Source organism: Echeneis naucrates, chromosome 17 (assembly GCF_900963305.1).
Source record: "Echeneis naucrates chromosome 17, fEcheNa1.1, whole genome shotgun sequence".
Taxonomy (NCBI): Eukaryota; Metazoa; Chordata; class Actinopteri; order Carangiformes; family Echeneidae; genus Echeneis; species Echeneis naucrates.
In genome coordinates this window covers 16,964,808-16,989,267 of record NC_042527.1, presented here as the reverse complement: position 1 = coordinate 16,989,267, position 24,460 = coordinate 16,964,808, and the positions used below count along the sequence as shown (strand labels likewise).

The window sequence follows — 24,460 nt, the reverse complement described above, 5'->3', positions numbered from 1 at the left end:
GTGGATTCATTGAAGCTACTGCTGAATCACTAATGAAGATATTAATGAGACTCTCAGTCAAAAGACAGGAAGTTCATAACCCGCATGTAGACAAACACTGCAGGCTTTCAGGAAAACGGGTATCTTCTGAAGTCCATTAGCTGGAATCCAAAAAACCTTAACTTTTAGTTCATTTGGTAAATATTTCAAAAGCAATGACTGAATCTAAGTGTTGCTGTAAAGGTCCCTGTGTAGTCTTCCTGCGGGTGACTCCTGCCTGTTTTTTTGTTTTTGTTTTTGTTTTTTTAACACTCTGTCATTAAGTATTAATCATCATCGACTGAAAACTCATAAGCCAACCAAAAGGTTAGTGTAAATTTAATTTTCAGCAGTTAACATTTTACGTTAGCTTGCTTTCTGTGGTATCTCCTTGATGCTAAAGGTGCCAGGAGAAGAACAGCAGGAAGACAGTTATTTTAGAGACTCTGAACTCAGGTCAGTTTTCTGTCTTTGGAAAGCTGAACAATTCCAGAAGCATTTGTATTAATAGTGAAAGAAGGCAAATGTGTTTTAGCTCTAAGTTACATTCATTCAAACCAGTTTTGTTTTTTGTTTACTTGTTTGTTTGGGCCTGTTCTGCAGTGTTAAGAATTTGTTTTCTCTGGGAAACCACTACGGGAATCACATCGCTTCACGTCCAACCCCTTTTCTTCATCCCTGCATGAGATAAGGCCGCTTTTTGGAACAATTCCTGCAACGGATGCATGTAAAAAAAACCAAAAAAAACAAAAACACCACCACACAAATGTGACATCCAATAAGATTTGTTTTCTTTCTCTACCCAATTTCTTATTGGTTTGGATTAGAGGATCAATGAGGCAGAGGACAAGGGGCTTGTTGCATGAACAAGGCACCATCGCGTTTCACAAGCCACAGCCGCCTGCAAACTGGAGATAAATGTGAAAGTCCTAAAGGGCTCTCGCATGCTCGAGCACGGGTCGCAGGTATGGTTTCTGTTTTAATTAGTCAAATGTGTCAAAACTCACTTGAGGGGAATTATCTTATTTTGCAAATAGGCGCTTGCATGTTGAAAATATTGGTGAAAGTGGGATTGTTTTCTGGTTCAGCGACATACCCTTAGAAAGAAAACAAAGAACTTCACTCTCTTATAAATTCCCCTTCCACAATGGCGTTCAACTGTCTCCCCTTTCTCTCTTTTGTTCTGTTTGTTTAGCCATTATTTGAGCACAGCCGGTTTTGTGCTGAACCTCCACGACGGTGTCAGACACAGGTGTGATAGGTGATGCAAGTGCCAAGGCTTTGTTTCTGCAATGGAGCATTTGTCTGAAAAAGGGAAAAATAGCCAATCAAATTTCAAAAGTACAATTCAAAGACTATGCTTTTATTCGATATTGATGTTGCACGCACGGTTAGTGGGGTGTCGTTTTGAAGAACAACAGCATCATTTGACGCCCTTGTGCCACCTTGCACTACAGTGAACAGCTGTTACATCACCCTTGAATCATTCATTCTGAAACCGAAAAGAGTTGAGGTAAACACAAAACCCGCAGAATGTAAAAGGGCTCTCTGGTTTCCACAGTGAATGATGAAAAGACGATGGAGCTCACAGTGAAGTATAGACGTTTACTTCCAATTGCACATTCTACCCCACACTTACACTTTTAAAATTTATTTGGCTTTGTAAATTCTTTTGTGCATTTTTTTCCCCCTCTTTGATGTCTTCACACGTCAAGATCGATACAACACGTCTGACTGCTCTATCTGAGGTTACAGAAGACGCCAGAAGACGGTGGGCTTATCTTAGCTAAAGACTGGAAACGACGAAACGGATTACGCTCAAAGGTGACAAAATCTGCATACCTGCACTTTTTGCACATATTACGTGAAGCTGATGAGAAACTGCTGCTTTTAATTTGGTTGGAACAATTGAACAATTGAAGGGTAAAGCAGCAGGAAAACATTTCTTCAGTCATGATTTCCTGTCATTTCCACCGCCAAAGACTAGTGGTCATTAAGAGAGCAAACACATCACAAGTGAAAGACCAATCAATGCAAATATACTACAGATTTAATTTAAACATCATAAACTTAATGTCGGGCAGCAGAGTCGCATAGTGGTTAGCGCTGTCGCAGGTTCAGTTCCCAGCCTGGGGCCTTTCTGTGCTGAGTTTGCATGTTCTCCCCGTGTCTGCATGGGTTTCCTCCCACCGTCCAAAGACATCATGTTTGGGTTAACCGGTGACTCTAAATTGTCCGTAGGTCTGAGTGTGAGTCCAGGTGGTTGTCGGTCTCTGTCTGTCTCTGTGTGCTCTGCCCTCGCCCAATGTGGGCTGGGATTGTGTCCGCTGCCCCCAGATATCCAGAAACGGATAAGTGGTGGTAGTTGAATGAATGAATGAAACTGAATGTCAGGAAGTTGGACACAAAAGTCTGACCAGCCAAGTCAGCTACAGGGCTCCAGCAGTCAAAGCTCCTCAGCTGCTGCATTTCAACGTGTCGGGATACCTGAGCGATGCCACGTCAGCAGGATCACTGTTCCAGCTGGGTGACTGAGCCTTCCTGGTATTGAAACATGATGACAGCAATGGCAAGCCTAACACCAGCCAATGGAGTTATCAATAATAAGACAAGGTGAGTGGGTAGGCAGAAGGGAAGGGGGGGTTATATGGGCACAGCTCATGCACTTCCCAGTGGACTGCGGGGGCCCAGACGGGACCACAGAGAGGCGAGAAACAGCACGGCGCTCTCAGACTCTGTGCTTTGACACTGCTCTGTGTGAGAGTCTGTCAGAGGGCAGGAGGCTTTGTGAGGGCGCCGAGTCTCTCAGTCTTATCAAAGAGATCTGACTTGCAGGGCGCAGAGAGTGGCTCAACGGAGGTGGGCAGCTTTTAACGGACGCTGAAAACACAGTCAGTTAGTCCTCCTCTTCGACATAGGTAGAGGGAAACCAGCCCACCTGAGAAGCAGCAAAACAAAACACAACTGAGACAGAAGGACTGAACCCTAACTGTGAAATCTCTCTCTTAAGTTCAACGTTCAACATTTTAATTGGTCCAGCCTGCACACACATTATCAGTGACAAGTTTCATCAAAGAAATGAAATTTACACAACCTCACCCCACCAATGACATGATCCCTCCACCAAACAGCCTCAATTTTGTCTGATAGTTCTTCTTGCCCCTACACTGCCCAGGTGCATCGAGAAAATACCAGACAATTGGATAGGAGCGAATGGCTCTTTGTGTTAACATGTCAGCCTGACTGACAGTCTGGATTGGCTCCAAACCGCCCTGGATGGATGGAAAAACCTACTGAAGGACTTTTAGTTATCGTAAAGCTGAAGTTTCAATAAACTGATTGATTATCCAAATTTAGTATGTTATGCAACAGTGCAATTTTATTCAATGCTTAAGAAGAGGAGACTGTCAAACGAGCTGGAGTCGCATTAGTGCCGTTTGTGCTGCTGGGTACTGAAGCGTACGGTAGATATACGGTACGGTCCAGAAAAGATGAGTGCACAGATGACACGTGTAGAGGAATGCGTGCCATCCGACAGCAGACCTACCCGGCCGTCGACCTCTCCCTTCCACCACCCACTGGATATCTTAGTGTAGATCTTGATAATGTCTCCCTGCAGCAGTGAGAGCTCCCGTGTGTCTCTGGAGCTAAAGTCATAGCGTGCCACTGCGATGCCCACCACCCTGGGAGAAAACACTGAGACAAAGAGCGTGTTCGTTACCGGGGATGCAATTTACACCAAATCACACAAACATTCCCAAACTACTCTCAAAAGATATAGAGTGATTTATGTTGTCAGAGCTTTTTGTTAATTCATCAAGAAAAAAAAAACACACTTTCAAAATCACATAATCGCCTTCATTACAACAGTTTAATCTGATTATAATCGCAAAGCATTGCTTACAGACGCAGTCGGGCCTGCGACGCCTTGCCATTCAGTGCTCGAGAACTCTTCATACTTTTTAAAACACTTTCTCTGACTTCAGAAATCTCTGGTTTTCTGAAAGTTCTCTTCTTAACACTTATGTTTGCCACCAAACATCGCTGTAAGAGCAAGGATGTTTGGTGGTAAACATATGAATTTACCCAAAAGCTTTTTGAGACTCCAAGGATAGTCGGAGCTCAACCCAGATCAGCGCAGCTCAACTGAACTCTATCTTTAATATAAAGTGGTTTTTTTGTTATTATTATTGTCATGATTTCTCTTTTGGAAACATTTTTTGGTCATTTTACCATTTTTGCAACGAATTAAGGTAGATTTCTCAAAGGAATTATCCATAGTAAAATTACACTGCTATCTTGTAAAGGCAGTGAAGAGCCTTGACTCACAGGTCTGAGTAAATAGTGTAAAAGCAGGATAAACCAGACAGCTATATATGCCGGACCATCTTGGCAATGCCACGCAAAAAACCAGAGATGGGAGGTCATGGGCTAACATGGTCATGTGTTGATCTTATTAAAAGTTAATTTTCTCACAGACTGCATCGGCTTAAAGGTTATCCCTACACATGCAAGTCAGGGTGCATATTACATATGTATGCACAGGTTTGTTTACCTCCTGTGGAAAATTCAGTTGACACAACTAGGAAGATGTGCTGGAAGAAACCATTTCATCCACTGCGTCATGCAAACACATACACCCACACACACAGCTATGCATATGCAGAAGCGCACAAGTACATACAGAGAAAGGCACAATCAAAGTGGTGCACTATTACGCTGCAGTCTGTCGTTGAAATGAGGAAAACAAGAGAAAAACAAAGAAATGTTTAAAAAAAAAAAAAAAAAACTCCCAATACTGAGAAGTATTTTCTCATTATTCCTCATTTTGGTTTGTGTTCTTGTGGGCCTTGTATTCACAACTTATGAATGGATTTTTAAACATGCGCCATGATTTTTGCAGTTCTTCAACTGTACAAGTGTATTTCCACTTTCAATTTGTAAAATTTTGTATGGCCCGTGCAACATTACGCTGCAGTTACATTATATGACATTATTTAACATTGAGAGGGGGAAAAAAAACAAACCATTTGTCTTTGGAAACGTGAAAACACAGAAAAGGAGTAAAAAGCTGTACCTGTACCTGACCAGAAAGGCGAAGAAGAGGGAAGAACAAAGCTGCAGCTGCCAGGAGGAACTACAGAGAAACAAAGCGAGTGATGAGGGTTTCAGGCCGTAGTGGGAGCAAAGAGAGAACATAAGCAAAGTTAACTTAAGTCTGACAGAAAGGGAGTGTGAGAGAGGGTAAAGGAGACAGAGAGAGGGAGAGGAAAAGTTGTCAAAGTCAAAGAAGAAGCAAAAAGGCAAGGATGTGTCTCATAACTTATAATTTCACTTTGTTCATGTATCCATTTTACATCACACTGACCAAGGAAAGATCCACTACTCGAGTAGATGATAACATACTTTTAGGGGTAGATGGAGAGTTGTGTCAGGGTACTTTTGGTCAGCCACTCCACCACAGTGCACCAGGGGTAAATTACAAAATCCCATAGGCCAAGAAATCAGTGCTTTCATATTGAAAATCTCTGATCTCCCCAGTCTGGTCTAATAGTGTTCCCTGATGCCATTACCAGTGCCTGACGTAGACCCCATTTAACACCTTTGAGATGAACTGGAACGGCAGATCTTATCACGTAACATCCATTGCGGTCCTCCCTGGTCCTCTCGTGGCTGAATGGAAGAAAACCCCTGTATCCAGATTCCAAGATCTTGTAAGAACAGTGGAAACTGCTACACTAGTATAATAACAACTCAGGAGAGAAGCTAAAAAAATAAAATAAAATAGCTGTCCAAATATTTATGGCCAGTGAGTGGAACTTCCACAACCTTCCCCAGATCATACTGCATTTTAATTTGCAATAACAACCCTTTGAGCTTTGACCAGGGGAGCCAAAGCAGCAGCGTGGGGGTAAGCATACATCTGGGCACAGCACGGCGCCATAACGAGGCATCAGTCAGGATTCAGCGACATCTGTTCCTATATGAAACCCTGTCTGAGCCAGCAGACCCTCACACTGAGAAAACTACCTCCTGTCAGGACAACATTATTGCTCCATGCTTTCTTCTTCTGACCCTAAAAATATGAGTAAATGCAGGTCAATGGGTGTTCGGTGTGGACTATTGTGCACACATACAAAAAAAAAAAAAACACACACAAACATTGGACATCGCCGACGAGCATCGATGTTCAATTCCAGACGTTTAGTATCATTAAACTGAAGTCAAATAGCGCATAAAGTCTTCTGACAAATATTTTAAGATCTTGAAAGGCTTGCTATTTAGTTAATGGCATTTTAAATGATTTCCCAGCTCCAACGTTCACACCACTGCACAGACAAAAACTTCTCAGTCAGAATTAATTAAAGACACTGGCTGGGGTTTTTTCCAAACAAATGACTCCAGAGTTTTGGTGGCTTTTCAGTAGTTCTGCGTCTTGTGATTGTTTGCTCAGTCTTGCATTCTGTTTTCTTTGCTAGAGGTGTCTGTTTTGAGATTCAAACCATTTTGTGTGTGTTTTTTTGTTTTTCTATGACATCTGTCTTTCCACTGAGGCTGTTTACCAGAAAGTGAATGCGGTGCCCACACTAAGTCTGTCTATGGGGGTGGACGACTTAAGGCAATAATAATCTATCCCAGAATGCACTGAGGCAATGGTGGGTCTGTCAAGGCTTTCACACAGAAGGCAGCACGGTGAATGGTAGTGATGCACAAAAACACCTCTTGCAGAGCTTTGAAGTCTGATGCGCTGTGAGACCGACACTGCCAAAGGAGGCAGGAGGACAAGGATGTAGCAGAATTTTACATCCGAACAGACACAAAAGGCTAACTTTGACTTTGTTCCAGCATTCCTCTGCTTACCTCGCCTGCCGTCGCAGCGTCTGCGGTTGTTTACACAGACAGCTCTCTTTAAGTTAAGTCGGTTTACCCCCAGCTGCTTCCTGCTCTTTTGCATCAGATCATATTTGCAAACTTTTCCCAGTTTTGTGGAGCCACAGTCCCTCAGTTGGACCAGCGGTATCCCCCAGGTGTGTGTCAGCGGGCGGCTGTCACACAGTTTTCTTCGCTGCCAGCCCAAGTGAAATGTCATGTCCTGTCAGGAAAATTGTGAAGCCATCTCAGAGCTGAGCAGCGTGTGGAGTGTGACGTTTTGGAGTAGCTGGCTCCTGGTGCTTGCCTGGGGCGCTGGGCCCTAGCTGGGACCTCTCTGCCAAGCCTGGTGAGATGCCGAGGCTGCTTTCCATTTCTTTCGCTCGCTGTCTCTCTCCCTTTCAATTTTGTCTCTTTATCGCTCTTACCTCATACTCTGCCTCTCTAGCTCAATTACACCTGACATTACTATGCAATCTGAATATGGAAAATCACCATAAAACACAGACAGACTATATTCAATGTGATAATTTTTTTTAACTGGCCTCGCCAAGATATATATACAGACACAATGGCAAAGATTTTATATCCATACACAGTCAAAATTTGCTTAAGTCGTGTATAAATCTGACTGACATGATACATTATACTAGATGAATGTTGTACTTAACTTTATTATGTAAAATGACAAAAGAGGATCAACGAGGCAGAACTGAAGAGGAATGTCTCCCTGGGAGAACTGCTGCTGTCTCTCACCCTGTGCTATTCCACAGGGAATCAAGTTAGTTCATTATGCTCTGCTAAATATTTCAAGCATGCCTCACGCGTCAAAGATAGAACGGCCTCAGGTATTAAGACACAGTTTTCACTTGAGCGTCTAATAACCGGCCAAATGCTCTGTCAGCAAGATTTTGTAATGTAAGCGGCGACTTTTTTTGTCTAGTCCTTGGAGGTGAGGGCACAGCGCATTAGCTGGCCAATTGCAACAAAATATTGCAAGGGAGATACTGATTCCAGCAAGCTGTGCCTGGCCTTAGTTTTATTTTCTTGCTTCTCCGTGGGGATCTGGGAAATATAGTCTCTATTGCTAAAACACGGGGGCTTTAAAAGCAGGGAAAAACTGCAGACCCAGTTTGATCTGAACCTGATCCACACCTCCCTTCTAACATATTCAGAACTGCTTTCAACTATAACCAATCAAGACCCGGTCTGAGCTGGTAGCATTTCATTTGTCAGGCAACTCTCAGGCAGGGAACCTGAGTGTTTGTGTAGTCTCACCACTGGCTGTCTCGGTAATGGCTCTGGGCATGTTTCCATTGGAAATTTCCCTGTAGGGGACCTGCAGAGTGGTGTCGAGGCTGCTGAAACCCTCCTTCAAAGAGTGTTGCTTGTAGTACTCCACTAAGTCCTGTGTAAAACATGCACAGTGGTGCAAAATATAGCCTTAACATTAGTTAGAAAGGGTAAATCTATGTGGTTTTGTTGTGTACAAATGCATAGAAATGAAAGCAAAGAAGGCCTGAAAGGAAGCAGTTTTTCGGTCATGAAAAATACACTAGCACTCAGTACACAGCATTGTTACGCACGACAACTAACCACAAGCCTATCTTTGCAGCTGCCCATTTCAAGTAACAGTAAGCTCTGGAAAGAGGCTTATCATAGCTGTTGTAATAAAACATCCCCCAACAGCGTGGCTTTGTGGGTGTATACGCAAATGTAAAAATCAACCACCTGTGGAAATGCTTTCATCGTCATACAAAGATGAAAATTCACTTGCATGCTAAGGTTTATCTCAAGAGAATGCTGTAAAAGTAGCCTAATGTCAAGATGATTATTTTCATTAATGCAACAGCAGAAATCCATTCAGTTACCAGCACGGTCTTGAAGAGCCGGCTCTCAGCGATGTAAAAGCAGCCATCCTTGGTCAGAATCTTAATGTGCTTGATTTTATCGTTGAACCTGTGGAGGATGAATAAGACATGTGCTGCTAATCAACTATACATGGCTCCACATCACTTGAGTCTCCATGGCGAACTGTCACGAAGGTCTGTGTGTGCTGGCTGTCAGTTAGCATGCTGAACCAGGCAACTGCGCTGAGCGAGTGCACCGTGGGTTTTCCCCTGCTGTGTAATTCAGATCCAATTCACCTACCTACGGTATTAATAAAAGCATTTAAGGTTTCCCTGGTATTAACCCGTTCTTTAGATCCATTGGCACTATATATTGTTCATTGCCTGATATTAAAATCCTTGAAATCAAAACATACTCATGAGTAGAGTTTTGAGTAGTGAGCAGTTCTACATTTGACCAGAAGCACGTTAGAGAAAAGATTTGTTATCAAATGTGAATATTTCTTTTCCTTATTTTTTTAAAGCACTACTCTCCTTTGTAAAGTTTGCATTTATAACATGTTATCTATAGTAACAATCCATAATCAACCTTTAAATCAGTTTAATTCTGACCTATTATTAATTTAATTATACAGAGACACGTGCGTTATTTATGTAACACTGGGTGGATAAAACAATGACCTCTCTGTAACTAGATGTGATTCTGTGTGTTCACTTAAACCAGCATATAAAAATGTGACTTCAAAGCAATCTGCAGATGAAAACGCTACAGGGCTGATAAAATTATTACATGAATAAAAATTACATGACATGACGGAATCATAGATCAGGCTAAGTACTTCTTTGGAAAGTAGTGCAGGCCAACCTTCAAAATATATATATACATCTGCACTGTTGGATACACATACAGGACAGAGATGTGCTGTCAAACCAACTGAGAGCACGGCACCGCATTGTGCATGTGTTACGCTGGAGATCCGCATTATAAATCTGTCAACACTGAATAGAACCAATGAGAAAAATATGTTCATGTTGCAAATTCACTGATACATTATGAATCTATGAGGAGCAATACATTATTGATTTTTGTTGAGTTATATGGTGCGTAATTCATGGAGGCAGATGAGCCGTGTTTAGTTAATGCTCAGTCTTTCTTTCTTCCTATAGGCTCCCAAGTGTGCAGCACAAACACACACACACATAAACATCATTCGGTGTACACACTTAAACCGACCACTTGTAGCGTTTGACATTAGACAGCTCGACTTGATTAGCGGGAGCTCTCTGTATAAAGCTCCATTATCTCGAACGGCCATCCCGATAATGATCTTAAGCAGTGAGACAGGCAATTAGGATTGGAGTGTTCAGAAACTGGCCCTTTACATCAAAGCTTTGAATGAGGGGACGGCGAGAGTCCAACAAACCAAATGGGCTGGAATGGTGTGTCACTAGCTAAATAGTCATCACGTCCAAATACTATTTCAGAGTGCACCTTTAATCATTATAATCTCTTGGAGCTGTCATGAGGTCAAAAGGACTCGATGGTCCTTTCTTTTCCTTTTTTTAAAGACCAAACATGCTTTGATGTCGCCTGAAAGATATTCTCGAGCTAAATGGACATTGTCGTATTTCAAAAGGGGGCTACCGAGGCATTCGTCTCACAGATAAAGCATACATTTATTGGAGCCTAAAGGAATGAATGTTTTATCTTATGGTTCAAGCGCGTGTCTGGCCTCCTTTGAAATCCATTTCTCAGATTGATAGCCGAAGAGAGGCAAATAGTATGATGAAAGCTATCAGCCGCTCTTTGAACATATGTCTGAGCGGAGGACTAAAACAATAGATGGATGGTGAAACAGATCGCCCCGATCGCCCACTTCCAACCCCCCCATTGTATTCAGTTGAGAGGTATGGACTGAGTCAGCCATCAGAGGAAATTAAAATGAACGGCAACAGTATCTGGGTATGTTTAGACCAACACGTGCCTTTAATGTCTAGCCATGCTGAAAGTTTCGATTTTCTCTTCCCTCGCGAAAGAGAATTTATAATTTCTACTTGTAATCAATTGTGATGTCGAGAAAAGTTCACTTTTGATGCTCAGAGCACAAAAGCAATTACAAAAAAGAAAGTAAACAGCAACATCTTTAGGAATATAGTGTCCCTGTTGATCTGGATCATCCAAAGACATTGCCGGCCACAGTTTTTAAAAGAATTTGTTTTTCTGTGCTTCAAAACTATTCACAGCAAAGTCTGAGAATCATGCAGGATGAAAAATAACTGAGAATCTGTGACCATTAGTTTCACACAGCTGTAAAACAACAGAAGAACAGGGGTGGGATGTGAAGTTTAGCTGTTTGGATGCTAAAAAAAATATTAATAAAAAAAAAAAAGTTTCTTAAAATTATTCTTACAGGAGTGTTTGAATGCAGGACAGCATTCCTGCATAGCGGTTAGCGCTGTTGCCCCACAGCAGGAAGGTTGTGGGTTCGGTTCCCGGCCTGGGGCCTTTCTGTTTGCACGCTCGCCCCGTTCTGCGTGGGTTTGCCACCGTTCAGAGAGATGCATGTTTAAGTTGTCTGTCTCTGTGTGTTGGCCCTGTGATGGACTGGTGACCGGTCCTCACCAAGTGTGAGCAGATGAGTGAGTGAGTGTTAACTTATGAGGTTTGAAGATAGCGTCCTTGTGCCTCCTACTCCATGTCAGAAATTTAAATTAGCCATCCACGTTTCATTGTGCTTCCTCCTCTTTGATTGTCTGCACAGCCCTCCCTCTTCCCTCCTCTCACTTTCTATCTACACACCCGCAACTCATTTGGCTCATGCCTTGTAGCAGTTAAGAGTCCGTGTTTGTATTTTACCTCAATACCCCGCTGAAGGCTTTCAGCTGAAACGCACTGGTTGATCTTTCCTTCGACTTCTTTGCAATTTTCAAGCCGCTTTTGTTCATCGCACATAAATTATGTGGAAAAAGTCAAGCAAAGCAAAACGTCTGTGGTTAACTTTAATAGGAAAAAATTTTTAACACGATAACCGCAATACCTTTTCAACATGTTGTACTTTTCCTCTTCACCAACACTTTAAATAGCAGGTCTCTGCGTGCTGTTTATCCAAAGTAATAGAAGGAAATTGCACATCCTGTATTTGTGCAGTTACTTTATATAACATCACTGGCATAATAGGAATTTTCTTTAATAGGATCCTCCCACCTCAGCAGCCAGCATTACGGCACGTTAAAGCCAGCAGGACTGGGAATAGCATGTTTCCTGCTCATCAGTGCAGCAGCTGTTAGAGACTCAAAGAACTGTTGTGGATGCAATAATGTCTTGAAAACTGGAAAACTGCTCACATGGCATCACACCACCAGCAATTATGTTTTCAAATTTGGTTGAACCAACCCTTTGAAAAGTAAAATCTGCCCCTCGCCATCTGCATAACCAGCATCAACTGTGATTTCTCAGGCCGAGAAAAACTGATCAATTCTTCCTCAGTCTGTTACGATTATATCGTTGCTTCTTTTTGTTGGCTGTCAAGACTGGAACTCATCGCGTCCTGTTTCTAGTAACTTATTTTATATGTTGTCTTGTGTTTACTCTTAATATCTTTGGTCTTGGTGTTGCGTTTATGTATTTTTCTGCTTTTATTTGTGTATCCTGCATATACCCAATTGCCCCAGGGGTATAAATGCAAGTGATTGATTGATCTCGCTGTGCTAACCCATCCACTGCAACATCTGATGAGCTCTTTTGTTTTCAGATTCTGCACCACTGTTGTCGTGAGCTGTTGGTTGCATGTGGCTACATTGTTTGCCCGAATGATTCTTGCCACTCATCTCTCGCTTCTGTTTTTTGTTCGTAAGACTGCTGGCGACTGCATGTGTTGTGTTTATCCCGCTACTCTTGGTGAACTGTGGGGAGTACAAATTGTGGGAGATCCAGAGTGGAAATAAATTGAAAACAAGCTCTCGCGCCACTTACTTTATGCTGATTGCATACTCAGTGCTTTCTTTACTCCTGTGCCGAACCAGATAGGTGCTGTTTCCTCGGTCCAGCAGCTCCACCTCAGCCTGGTATCTCTCCATGGGCCCTGCAAACCTGTACCACCCATGAACAACTACTGCAGTTAGACTGCAATCAATCATTTCTAAACACGAAGATGAGAACAGTCAGCACTATCAATAAAATAGAGTAAAAATGACTTGTGGTTATTGTTAGCAATTTATTATTGTTCGTTCATTTTCATGGCTTACCAGGGCTGGGCAGAGTAATCGACAGGTTTTGGAACCTGCCATAGAAAAGAATTGTGGTTATTTTGTGCTTTAATGCAGTCGATATGGGGGGTGGGGGAGTGCATCTGTGATAATGTGATATTCAAGCCACATCTAATGGCTAAAAACTGTCTTCTACTGCAGAAAAACTGCAGTTGAAAAGCACTGCATTCCTTTGCTAAGACATGGCTACTTGCAATTATCCACTGAATGCATTGTAATCAAACTGTGTTATTGATTACAAAAAAAAATATGCACACTTACACATGGGCAAGGCCTCACAGCGTCACTTGGAAAGAAGCCAATCTTGCTTGTCGCCAGGATTTTGCCCTGCAATGGCAACTGGCTGTTAATCGCGTTATATTTGTCTGGGAGCAACTACACATCTCTCTCTTTCTCCCTCCCTCTCTCGCTCTCTCTGTTCCTTTCCTCTTCCCCTCCCACACTCGCTTCAATAAATCCTCAGCAATTAGCACACAACAAGCAGTGCATCTAATTTGCAGCCCAAGTTAATTATGGTTCAAACTCTGCCGGCAGTTAGATTTGTGCTGCATCAAAACAAGAGCCTCGTTTAACACTAAATAATGGATCTTATTCTGGTCTTTGAATATCCAAACAGCAAGCGCTCTTTGGTTTACGCTTAATCCTTCCAATTGCATTTCAGCTAACTCGCCTCAAGCAAACACCAGCTTCATATGAAAATCATTAATTCTTTCAATAAACATAGTTTAGACAGACCTTTTTTTTCCCACCGGCTAAATAAACTAATTTGATAAAAATGAATGACTTCATTTTTATAAACACTTGCTCCAACATAGCTCCGTTTACTTTCTAACCTTTAATCTCCCTCGTGTTCTTTATTCTGTGGACGGTCATAAACATATATATCAACATTAAGGTCAAAATAATTTAAGTATCCAGCTCTGAGCTCGAGGTCAATTTGAAGTTCATTGAGTCAATCTGAGATGACAGTGAGTGTTGAGGGTATGTGGAGCTCTTCATTCAGCTTCCTGCCCTGTTTATGCTCCCCCCTCACTCCTCTTTATTAAAGTAAGAAATGCTTTTTGGGACCGTGCAAGCCTTGGCAGTAACTAGATTGGAAAGCGAATCTTTACCCATCTGTATGATTCATTCTGTGTAATAACATTTCATCAAAGGTTTTTTGAGAGCCCCTCTCTATTTGTTATGCCTTCAATAAGCGTATGATAAAGATTAAACTTATTACTCTGTTGGCATAAACAGGCAGTAGTCAAAGGATCAAATGAAATTACAGTGATTGATTGTATTGTTCTGCCAGTGGGATGGGGGATAATTGCCTTCTGGGTAACAGGGGATATGAATTCTCAATGTTCTGTAATTCCATCCTCTGGCGCCACCGGGGACACTGAAGATAAAGGCTACCCTGTGGAGCTTTCATTGTAAACAAACACAGATTTGTTGGGATTCACCGTTTCTCACCAAAACGCATTGTGTGTGAGCTCAAGAATTCACAAAATTGTTGAAAACACTTGCAAAGCCTCGTTTTGAAACTTGCATTTTACTGCGTTGTGGCAGTCTTTATCTTTTCCTCTGTTTATTTCTACATCTGGCATTATGCAGCGAATTAATACCAACTGTTATTGATAACATTTGATCCCAATTTAATTGTGTCCGATTAAATAAACAATGCTTCATTCATGATTGATCCCGTGAAAATAATTGCAAACACACATCCGTATTCATCTGTAAGGGTTAAGGTTAAGCACTGCTGTCAAATATCGTTGTACATGTGTTGTGTTGTGTAACTGCACTTGCTTTCATAGCTAAATGATTTTTATCTGACTTTTTGTTTGGCAACACAATAAATTAATTTGCTGTTATTTCTGTGTAACTAAAAGCTACATATGAAAGCAAATAAATAAGGCAGTAAACACACTCGACTTTTTACACTCAGCCATCAAATAAAACTATCGATATTTTGCCAATTAATTTTTCCTATGTATCACCTGTTATCTATTTTACATCACCCAGTATATTAGTATTCAGTTTGTTATTCCACACAGCTTGATGAGGATGTAGCTACAGCCAATCATGAGGGGAAAAAACTGGTCCCCTGTCTCTGCTTCACTGCTTCTGTAGTTACTGCTCTCTGCTCCAATAACTACAGAGACAGAAAACATAATATTAACAGTATGTTAGTCTGCTCAGCAGAATATTGCTCCGCAGCACAGCCAGTGGTCAAAGCCCACACAGGACGGCTTCAGCTTTCCGACAGCGGGATCATTATGCACGGGACAAGAACACACACAAATGGATATTGTCATTTAAATCCTTTGATGAAACCGTTACCATGCACGGTAACCATGGCAGCAATCACCGCAGTGCCATCGGGTCTGTGGCATGAAATTCTCCTCGCCCTTCCACCAGCCTTCAAGAAGTCTCCTGCCATTCATGTCCTCACCCGCCACCTTGTGCTTGCTCTGTCAGAACAGAGAGAAACGTGGAGCACAGGAAATTGGGCTAAGCGCCGACTCCCCACTGTGCTGTTGGGAAAGACGGCAGTCTGATTGGAGCAGCGGCAGAAGGAGGACGAGGCTTTAATGCGGCGAGGGAGGCTGCCGAAAGACCCCCAGATATAACGCCATCCTTTCAAAAATAGATAAGGTCAAACGCTCTCGACCATTTGGCTGACCTCGTGAGGCGGTTGCTAAATGTGCCTGTACACGAGGTCGTGCGCCACCATTAAAACATCTTCCGCTGGCTGAAGGGTGTGCTGTTTTATTGTCTCACTGAGGCAACCAATTAATCAACTGCAGGCACTAATTGGTTATATCATCAGATGGAGGCCGTGATTCAATCAGATGAGTGAAAAAAAGACAAATGGCCCATTTGTAAAGTAACAGAGGTTCATCGGAGTTCATACAGACCTTCAGCTGATTGCAGCTGATCTCATCATTATGTCACATTTATGGCGGTCATGACAGAATGAGACAAACACCTACAACACGATTTGTGATTTACAAACAATAATGGCTGAAAGGTGGGAAATTAATGATGTCATCCCCATCAATTCCCCCGCCCGTCCTTTCATCACACAGTGGCAAACCCACTATTGGAGACGAGAGGTGACATGCACCTTGGATTCAAACCCATGACACTGCAAAGACATTGCGTGCACGGAGCCAACCCGGTGAACCATAACATGTTAGTTTTTCACAGAGCCGCAGATGCTGAGATAAAACGAGGATGAGCTGAGTGACACGCACCTGCCACCAGGAGCTGTGTAGGTCGGCAAACATCAGTTCAATGACATCCCCCACGTGAATGCTTAGTGGGGGCCCACACTGGGGATGGGGGGTGCCACTGTAGTCTCTGATCACAACCATCCGGGGTAAACCTGGCAGGCAGGGAATACAAACATATTTACACTCTGACTTTTAAACGTGTATCAGGAGATTACAGCAGTAGCACCTTATACCTTCTCAGCATTTCATCATTAGTTCTGGGCAAAATAAATAAATTGGCACTGAACACTAAATATTTCCTTCAGACACCCAAATGAACAGCTGTTAATGTTTATTTTGGCTAAGAAATTAAATATAGCGCCTTTAAACATAATTTTCATACCTTTGAGTATCAGAAACAAAATTCTCTACTCTCTCCAAATCTCTACAACAGAAATCTCAAATAATAGAAATAGTAATAAAAGCAAGTGAGGAAAAACGCGTTGTTATTTTTTTGGATTAATCATATGCACAGAAAGCAAAAAAATCACTATTTTTAGCATGCACTTCCATGTGGTGGCTCTTATGATTGAGGCTTAAACCACCAAAATGGCATCATCCTAGAGAAAGCAGCAATTTACTATAGAAGGCAAAATTCATGCCTCCGATTCCTTCACAGTGCACGTCCCATCTTTCCCGAGCATGGAAGACAAATACAGCCACAAGCATCCAGCAACAGCCAAGACTAAACACTCCTGCCAACTTAAAAGACACAGCCACTTACTCTCCCCTGACTCACACATCTAGCCCCCTTAGACACATCTCCCTTCAAGCCATGGCTCTATTGAAAATCAGCCCAAGGGAAACTATTACAGTGACCTCAGATGAATGGAATATCTCACATTCGTGTTTTTAATAAGAACAATAAGCATGGCTGTCTTTCTCATAAAACCCCTTATGGAAATTGATTTATCACAAAGGCACCACTCGGCGGCTGAGGCCGAGGCATATAGACTCCTGGAAGTGCTTTTCTGCCAGTATTTCTCCTGCCGTGGTCCTCATAATGATTCCACCTACTGCAATTCATCTCAATGCCATCTAGGCTTTAGGAATCACAGCATGCGGTGAGAAAAAGGCTTTCTGTGCTTTGGTTAAGGATACTTTTCTCAATCTGTTATTTATTGGTTATTCTTACTCAAATATATTTGTCAAAAGGAAACTGCTGTTGCGCACTTTGTGCATTGTACCTTAGTGTGAATTTGGAACATCTCTTCCTCTGGTTTTGTGGCAAAAAGAGTTGAGTAATATTTGATCAGAGACTTGGGAGGGGTGTTAACATCTGAAGGGTAGCTTTAAAGCAATGTCTATCTTCTGCAGGTCTCACTTTGGCCTCTGAATAACCGTCTTTTCATCCTGTCTGTGTTTCTGTTTTGCCACAGAACCAAGATAAAAGTAGCTTAGCAGGTACGACATAAAGGCCTCAGCAGGTTCACAAAAGTGTGGAAGTGGTCAAGGCACACTGACCTGGGTCCAACGGTGCTGTGTTTTCCTGTGAATGGAGAGAAAATGTATGAAAAATAAGAAAGGGGAGAAGAAAAGAAGAGGGAAGAAGGAAGACATGGTGGAATGAAGGGACCGATAGATATAAAGGTTGTTCTGAATACCTGTGTTGGAGCAGCATGACCTGACAGATAAGTCACTGTTAAAACTATCATCAGTGGTTTAAATATTGTAAAATTGAAAAAAAAAAAAAAAAGTGTTAACTGTGAAAGTTCTGGGAAAAATGGAGTGACTAATTCTGTGCACCTGGACTATTAAAAGTAAAATCCCTGATAATTTATAATAACAGCTGACAGGTGACTCATGTGGAGCGTTGAATATGTTGACGCTTAAAGCGGTTATTTATATTTTATAGTTTAATCATAAGAAGACCAAACTCTGTGAGGAGGCCGGCTGTTATTTGCTGATAGGAGATTAACCAATTAGAGCCTCCTCTCTCGCTCTGTGGGATGGACTTATAAGTTTTATAATTAAATAGAGCTGATCAAAAAACATAAACTGTGGATGCTGCAGCATATGGGCATATTCCACGTGTTTGTACACTGATTATTTATTTAATTTAAATGTTTTTAATGCATCCAAATGTAATAAATACAGAAATAGAATTGCCTTTAAAACCTGTGTATGTATGAATGGATTGTGATTGCACAGTCTATATTATTTATGTGGCGACAGCAGTGCATATCCTGTAATCTTGTCTGGCATGTTGTGCTTCACTAATTATGTTGGCTGGGCTGTCTAAGACAAAGAGAAGTAAAAGTCCAGGTCTCACCTTGGGTCGCAGCTTGGCAGAATCTGCAGTCAGGTGAGAGACAGACACAGACAGAGGAATACAATATGAGTGTGTGGTGGCTTTCTGACATACAACCTCAACTGTCAACCTCGGCTGGCCCTCATCACGCTGCAGAATGCATAAAGACCACAGTGCTTCGGCTAAGACGACTTGTCAAAGGCCAAAGCTGCCTTTACCTGTCTGTGCATGCAGGGAGGGTAATGTACCTGAACTCCAGCGCCAGACAGGTGACAAAGAGATGCAGTTTGACTTGAGAGTAAGATGCTGCAGTTGTACTGCTAAATATCTCTAACACAGTATATTATCAACAGCTGCTGCATATTAAAGTCCCAGTTTGAAGGTGTTACAAAAGGAACACTTTGCCTGCCCCCCCCCCTCACAGACTTCACCAGCTCCAGGGTTCCCTTTTTGTTGGAAGTCGGAGTGTCAGTCTGAATTCGAAGACGCTAAAGCCCCGTCGGCCACTGCTCCTATATTGGCAGCTAATGACTTAGAGCGCCCTTTTGTCCCCTCTACTGATTCAAGTGACCTGCGTGTCGGGGCAGTGCTGATCCAAGCTGCTGATGAGGGTGTGGAAGAGTGAAGGAGACTCTGGTTCTGATATTAAGGCTGCAGCATTTCAGTCCATCACTCCATATACAATCCAACATTTACTTCAGATAAGATATAACAACCTCCAACGTTCCACTTCCACTAACCAGCCTGTTAAAGAAAAAAAGTTGTCTTTTATTTTAATAGAATTTGTGGGTCACTGAGTGAAATTCCCAGTAGCCACCTTTTTAGAAAATATGGCACCTTGTTGTATGTGCAGTATTTTTGTTCATTTCTAATTTCCCCTGTCATTCAAGTTCTTTCTTCTTGAAATGCTGAAAATGTAAAGGCGCACTCATCCAGGGAGCACGGATGTGCTCAGTAAACTTCATGACAATCTGCATTTTAGATTTTGCTCTTTCGTGTGGCTAAGTGGAAATGTTGCCCTGATCAAGGTTCTGCAGTAAAGGTCACCAAAAATATGTGGACTTGGGGACACGAGAGTGCAGACAGAGTATCATAAAGACGCAGGAATTTTTCAAGTTAATTTGCAACAAGTAAAATCTTAAAAAAAGAAAAAAATAGGGGAAGTGGAAGTTTGCTCACCTGTTCTCCCACACACTCCCAGGCGGCCCAGACACTCCTTATGAGCCCCCAGCCCACATTTTACGCAGAGGTAGCCCTGGTTAAAGATGCCCCTAAGGACAGTAAAACACTGGATATATTTCACGTATAATAGCATCCTTAAGGGAAATACCTTGACATTTTGGACTTTGAGGCTTCTTTCACACTATGAAGAAAAAGAAAAATGACACAGGAAATGTCCTTTAGCTTTCTAAACCCGTAAGGGCTGATACTGTCTGCTGAAAACTAAGATGCTCTGACTGTCCACGCTACAGAATACCAACTATCTATTTCAATTAAAGCCCGTTGCTGAGACACTACTTTCAGTTAAGGACTAGACTTTAGGAAAAAAAAAAAAGAAAAGAAAAGTGGCAGAGGAAAAGTGACTGAGGACTAAAATGTCAAGGTGCCTCTTCATGCCTTCAAAGTGTCCCTTTTTTCAGAACAGGAAAACACCACCAGGGTAATAACACACAATGATTTGCCCCCAGAGAGAGTTATCCAAAATGTTTTTCCAAAATGACTGTAAAGAGAAAGGATTCTTCATAAAACTGACATCTTACCTGAGCAAGAGGTGACAGAAGCTGCAGGAAGTGATCCGCTCAAAAGTGTGCATCTTGAACTGGTGGGAGTTGTGGCTGGCTTTTTCTGGCCGAATATTTGATCTGAGACACGCAGTAAGAAAATAAATTGTGAAATGCAAACCAAGACTGGGAGTCTGGAGCCACCTTAATGGTTCTGTGAGCCTGTAATCAGGCACAGTGGTGCTTTGAGCTAAATGCAGTAATGGAAATCTGCCCAATAGTTTGGGGCCATTTACTCAAAGGCAAATTTTTAAACCTCATGGTGGCTGTTTAATTTAGAGCTGCATGTGCTCAAAAATGAGAGAGGAAACATTCATTCATTCATCTTCTGCCTCTTTTCCATTTCCGGGTTGTAGGGGGGTCCTGGAGCCAATCTCAGTTCACACTGGGTAAGAGTGGGGCCAACCAAGACAGGTCTGCAGTCCATCACAGAGACAGACAACAAGACTGACCAACAACCGCTCAGACCGACGGACAGTTTAGAGTCAGCAATTAAATGAAACATGACGTCTCGGGATGGTGGGAGGGAAACCAATGCAGGCACGGGGAGAACATATCAAACCCTGCACAGAATGGCCCCAGGCCGGGAACCAGAACCAAGGCCTTCTTCTTCTGGGGCAACAGCGCTAACCACTATGTATGTAAATGAACAACCTTTCTAAACACGCACAAACATGACTGACACAAAAATTTGCTTTTTTTTTTTTTGTATTGAGCGCACCATCCAGAAGCCACTTAAGATGAGCGCTCTCTTAAGTGAGTCCTTCATCAGGAAGCCACATCCTCTTTACAGGTACAATTTTCACTTTCTGAATGGGCCCCTTTTGGCGTCAATGCTCAGTGGCACAAAGCTGTTTTCAGACATACCCCCCATCTCTGTGGAAAAAGAGCCTCTTCAAGACTGGTGTGAAAGTGGTTATTTCTTCTTTAAATTTTGGAAAGTACGTGTGAGGTTTTGAGCTGGTGGTGAAAAGCTCATTCAGGACCGCACACACTAAAATAAGACTTAAAGTGCACACTGTGTTATGTACACACACGGCATTGCTTTGCTTCAATGTATGGATAAAAGGATAATTCAGCAGCCTATTAAATGTGAAAATGCATTCAGGAGAGCCCTCACAGACAAGCACACAAAGGAGGGATATTGTTTTCATACATATCCAACTCAAACACAAAAGCATCTGTTCAGTCAATCAGATATAATGTCAAAACAACACTGCTCTCGCTCAAATCAACATGGCAAAGGATTCAGGCAGGATACACAAAACCTCCCACTGTTGCAAAATAATACAAAAGAAATATACACTTCCATAAAGAACTGATTTGAAGAACTGTCAGGACTTCTTTGTAGATTTTGCAGCTTTTTGGAACAGTTTGTTTAATACGTGGGTTTGCATGTGCATGAGTGTGTGATTGTCTGTTGTCAGTTGTGTGTGCGTGATTGCAGCTAAGACCTGATCAAACAGGACGCATGAAAGAGTCAACACCTCTCTTGGCCTTGGAATAACATGCATGCTAACAAATGAACAAATAAACACCACACAACACACAAGTTCACGCTGTGCTTTTCCTATGATGCACATTGAGTCTTGTGTGTTGACCGCAACCTGCCTGGTGTGTGTGTGTGTGTGTGTGTCCTCACATGGCCATTTCGAACTGATCCAGCCACTTCTTCTTTAGCTCTCTGGTCTTAAAGAAGAGTTCAAAGCCGGTGTATCCCTGCTGGTGAGTCACGTAGAACCCGTAGCACCACTGTGGAGGTCAGGAAGAAGACAACAATCAAAAAGGAGTTGTTGCTTTTTTTTTCTTTCCATGCAAGTGCAGGAGCATCTGCATATTTATACACACCATGGCTAAATTTATACCCTAATATTTATCTCGCAGAATGTACACTTTCAGCAGCAGGCGGCACGGATATACAGTCAGTTGTTAGCAATGTTACACAGCAAGCTGAGTTAAAGGTGTTACGTCTTTTTTTCCAGTTTGCATGTTTTTTGTTTTCATTTCTGTCATATATTTGCAAAAACCCACGACGGGTTACGGTGTATTTGTAGGTTTAAGCGTAAACAGTGCACGATCCTCTGAATCTGCCAGTTACATAAATAGATGCGCAGTTTCAAATACTGGAGGATGCCTGATGAGATAAATGCTATTTGTGGCAGGGCTGCAAAAACTGCAGAGGAAAAAATGTCCCAGAGAAGCCGAGGTGTAATTACAGGTTAATCAAAAGGTTTTATACATAAAGGTGACTAGTCTGGCAGGCTAATATTGCTGTTTTCAACTCAAGGTCAAAGCCAGAAATTTACAATCCGAAAGTTGTTGGTACAGCCTTGGAAAAAAAGAAATATGGATCCCCACAAGGTTTAATCTGTCCGCTGCATTGGAAAATACTGCTCTGCTCCCCATGACATGCCTAATGTTAAGGAGAATATTCCTTACATAGTTATTCACTTTCTTGCAGAGATTCATTTGAAAAGATTGATCTGATGTCTGGAAGGCGCATTCAAAGCTATAAACAGCAGCTGCTTTTAATACCCGGGATGAGGGATAACGGTGTCAGTGTCAGAAAGGCTCCACGTGGCAAAACACACAGTCCAGAACTTTACACTTTTGTTCTTCAACAGATTTAACGAAAAATATGTGATATTTAATAAGCTGCTGAGCTGATTTCATTAGCTTTGGACTGCTCCCCACTGTCTGCAGCCATTGTACCAAACCAACCTGCTGCTGGCATGCAGCTTTAGCGTATGGACACAAAAGTCATATTGATCTTTTTCACTTAACTTTACACAGTAAGATGAAGCGTCTCTGACAAAAGGTGAAACCTCTCCTCTTACGTGGTGATATTTAGCAGTGCTAGTCAATAACCAATAACTACTGGCACTACCGATCCAGTCGTATGTAGTATTTCACAGTTTAAAAGGTTTTTTTTTTTTTTTTTTTTTTGGGATAATACCTCTAAATTTGTCCCCTCTATTTATAGCTGTCCAATCTATTGTCAGACTTTTGTTGTGTCTTATCAGCACAGACCGGATAAGAAAGGGAAACAGGATTTCATCAGACAAATGTCAGCTGTACAGATGTTAATGTTATCGCTGGTTTCAGTTTCTGTGTCGCGGTGAAATGACTGTTGCTACAGTGTGTTGGCTGCTGGATTTAGTCAACTTAGACTGAGAGCGAGAGGGAGAGATGCAGCAGTGGGTGTTTGACCAGATTTCTACCCAAGATAGGTTAAGATGAGGCAGAGCATACTAATCTGCTTCATCTTAACCAAAGAAACTTCCCATTTCTAGGAACAGTACCAAAACGTCCGAGGTAAAAATCCTGCCAGACACCTCAACAATAACGGCCAGATCTCTTATAGGCATCTTTCTGGATAATGTATTGCCGCAGGTTTCAGCCACTAGCTCCACTGCAGCACTTCGAGGTTAAATGCCTTGCCCATGGACGTATTTAAAAGCATTTTTCAATCAATTCCCAAACCTCTCGGCTTTTGCCACCCTAATCCTTTCCAGCTTGTTGTGTCATATCTAATAACAGGAAAAGTGGTAGGGTTTACCACTCAGTGATTGGCCAGCCCTGTAGAGTCCTGAGTGTTTTAGAGCTCTGCTGAAGTGTTAAATCATTGATGACCGTGTGGGTGCTCAGTGGCACCGCATACACACTCTGAAGTTTCATTTAGCAGAAAATGATATATTGCTATAAGCAGCCTTGGAGGACGGCACACATTCATCACCTGATATTAGCATCTCTGTCCTGCAGTGTGTGTGGGGGGTGGCGGGGGTGGAAGTGGGGGGGTAACTGTGAATATTTGTCCTTTTCTGTGTTCTTTTCTCTCTCTTTCTCACTACAAATGAATTCTTCATATGCGTCTATGTCTTTTTTTGCAGCATATGATCGATAGAGCTTCATGTTGGAAGGTGGAAGGGATTAAAAAAAATAAGTGGTAATGACAGATCTGAACGTTTTCAGCCAAATGACACAGTTTGTCAGCACATTTGGTACGATGTTCTTAATCTAGAAATTCTAGCAGATACGAACGTGAATAACGGTAAACAAAGGTAGACAAAATAAATCCAGACCATGACTGTGCATATACAATATGAGTTTCTGCAGTGGCAATCACACACATAAATCACAACTGAACAATGAAGTAAATGGGGA

At 42.1% G+C, this 24,460-nt stretch overlaps 1 protein-coding gene across 3 annotated transcripts in view; it reads right to left on the bottom strand.

The window, feature by feature from the left end:
- Positions 1–1,306: 1,306 nt before the first annotated feature.
- Positions 1,307–24,460, bottom strand: part of LOC115057336 (guanine nucleotide exchange factor VAV3-like) — a 39,939-nt gene continuing 16,785 nt past the window's right edge. The window contains exons 15-27 of one of the 3 annotated variants that reach the window (XM_029524389.1): positions 21,939–22,048; positions 20,276–20,377; positions 19,698–19,786; positions 18,916–18,978; positions 17,729–17,743; positions 16,247–16,377; positions 13,266–13,331; positions 12,984–13,018; positions 12,712–12,828; positions 8,760–8,847; positions 8,167–8,296; positions 3,566–3,714; positions 1,309–2,956 (exon numbers count right to left, since the gene is read on the bottom strand). In XM_029524389.1, the coding sequence (XP_029380249.1) occupies positions 2,915–2,956; positions 3,566–3,714; positions 8,167–8,296; positions 8,760–8,847; positions 12,712–12,828; positions 12,984–13,018; positions 13,266–13,331; positions 16,247–16,377; positions 17,729–17,743; positions 18,916–18,978; positions 19,698–19,786; positions 20,276–20,377; positions 21,939–22,048 (1,137 nt within the window). In that variant the 3' untranslated portion in view covers positions 1,309–2,914. Of the gene's footprint in view, positions 2,957–3,565; positions 3,715–8,166; positions 8,297–8,759; positions 8,848–12,711; positions 12,829–12,983; positions 13,019–13,265; positions 13,332–16,246; positions 16,378–17,728; positions 17,754–18,536; positions 18,560–18,915; positions 18,979–19,690; positions 19,787–20,275; positions 20,378–21,938; positions 22,049–24,460 lie in introns of all 3 variants that reach the window. The other 2 variants (XM_029524388.1, XM_029524390.1) reach the window with 2 other exon arrangements.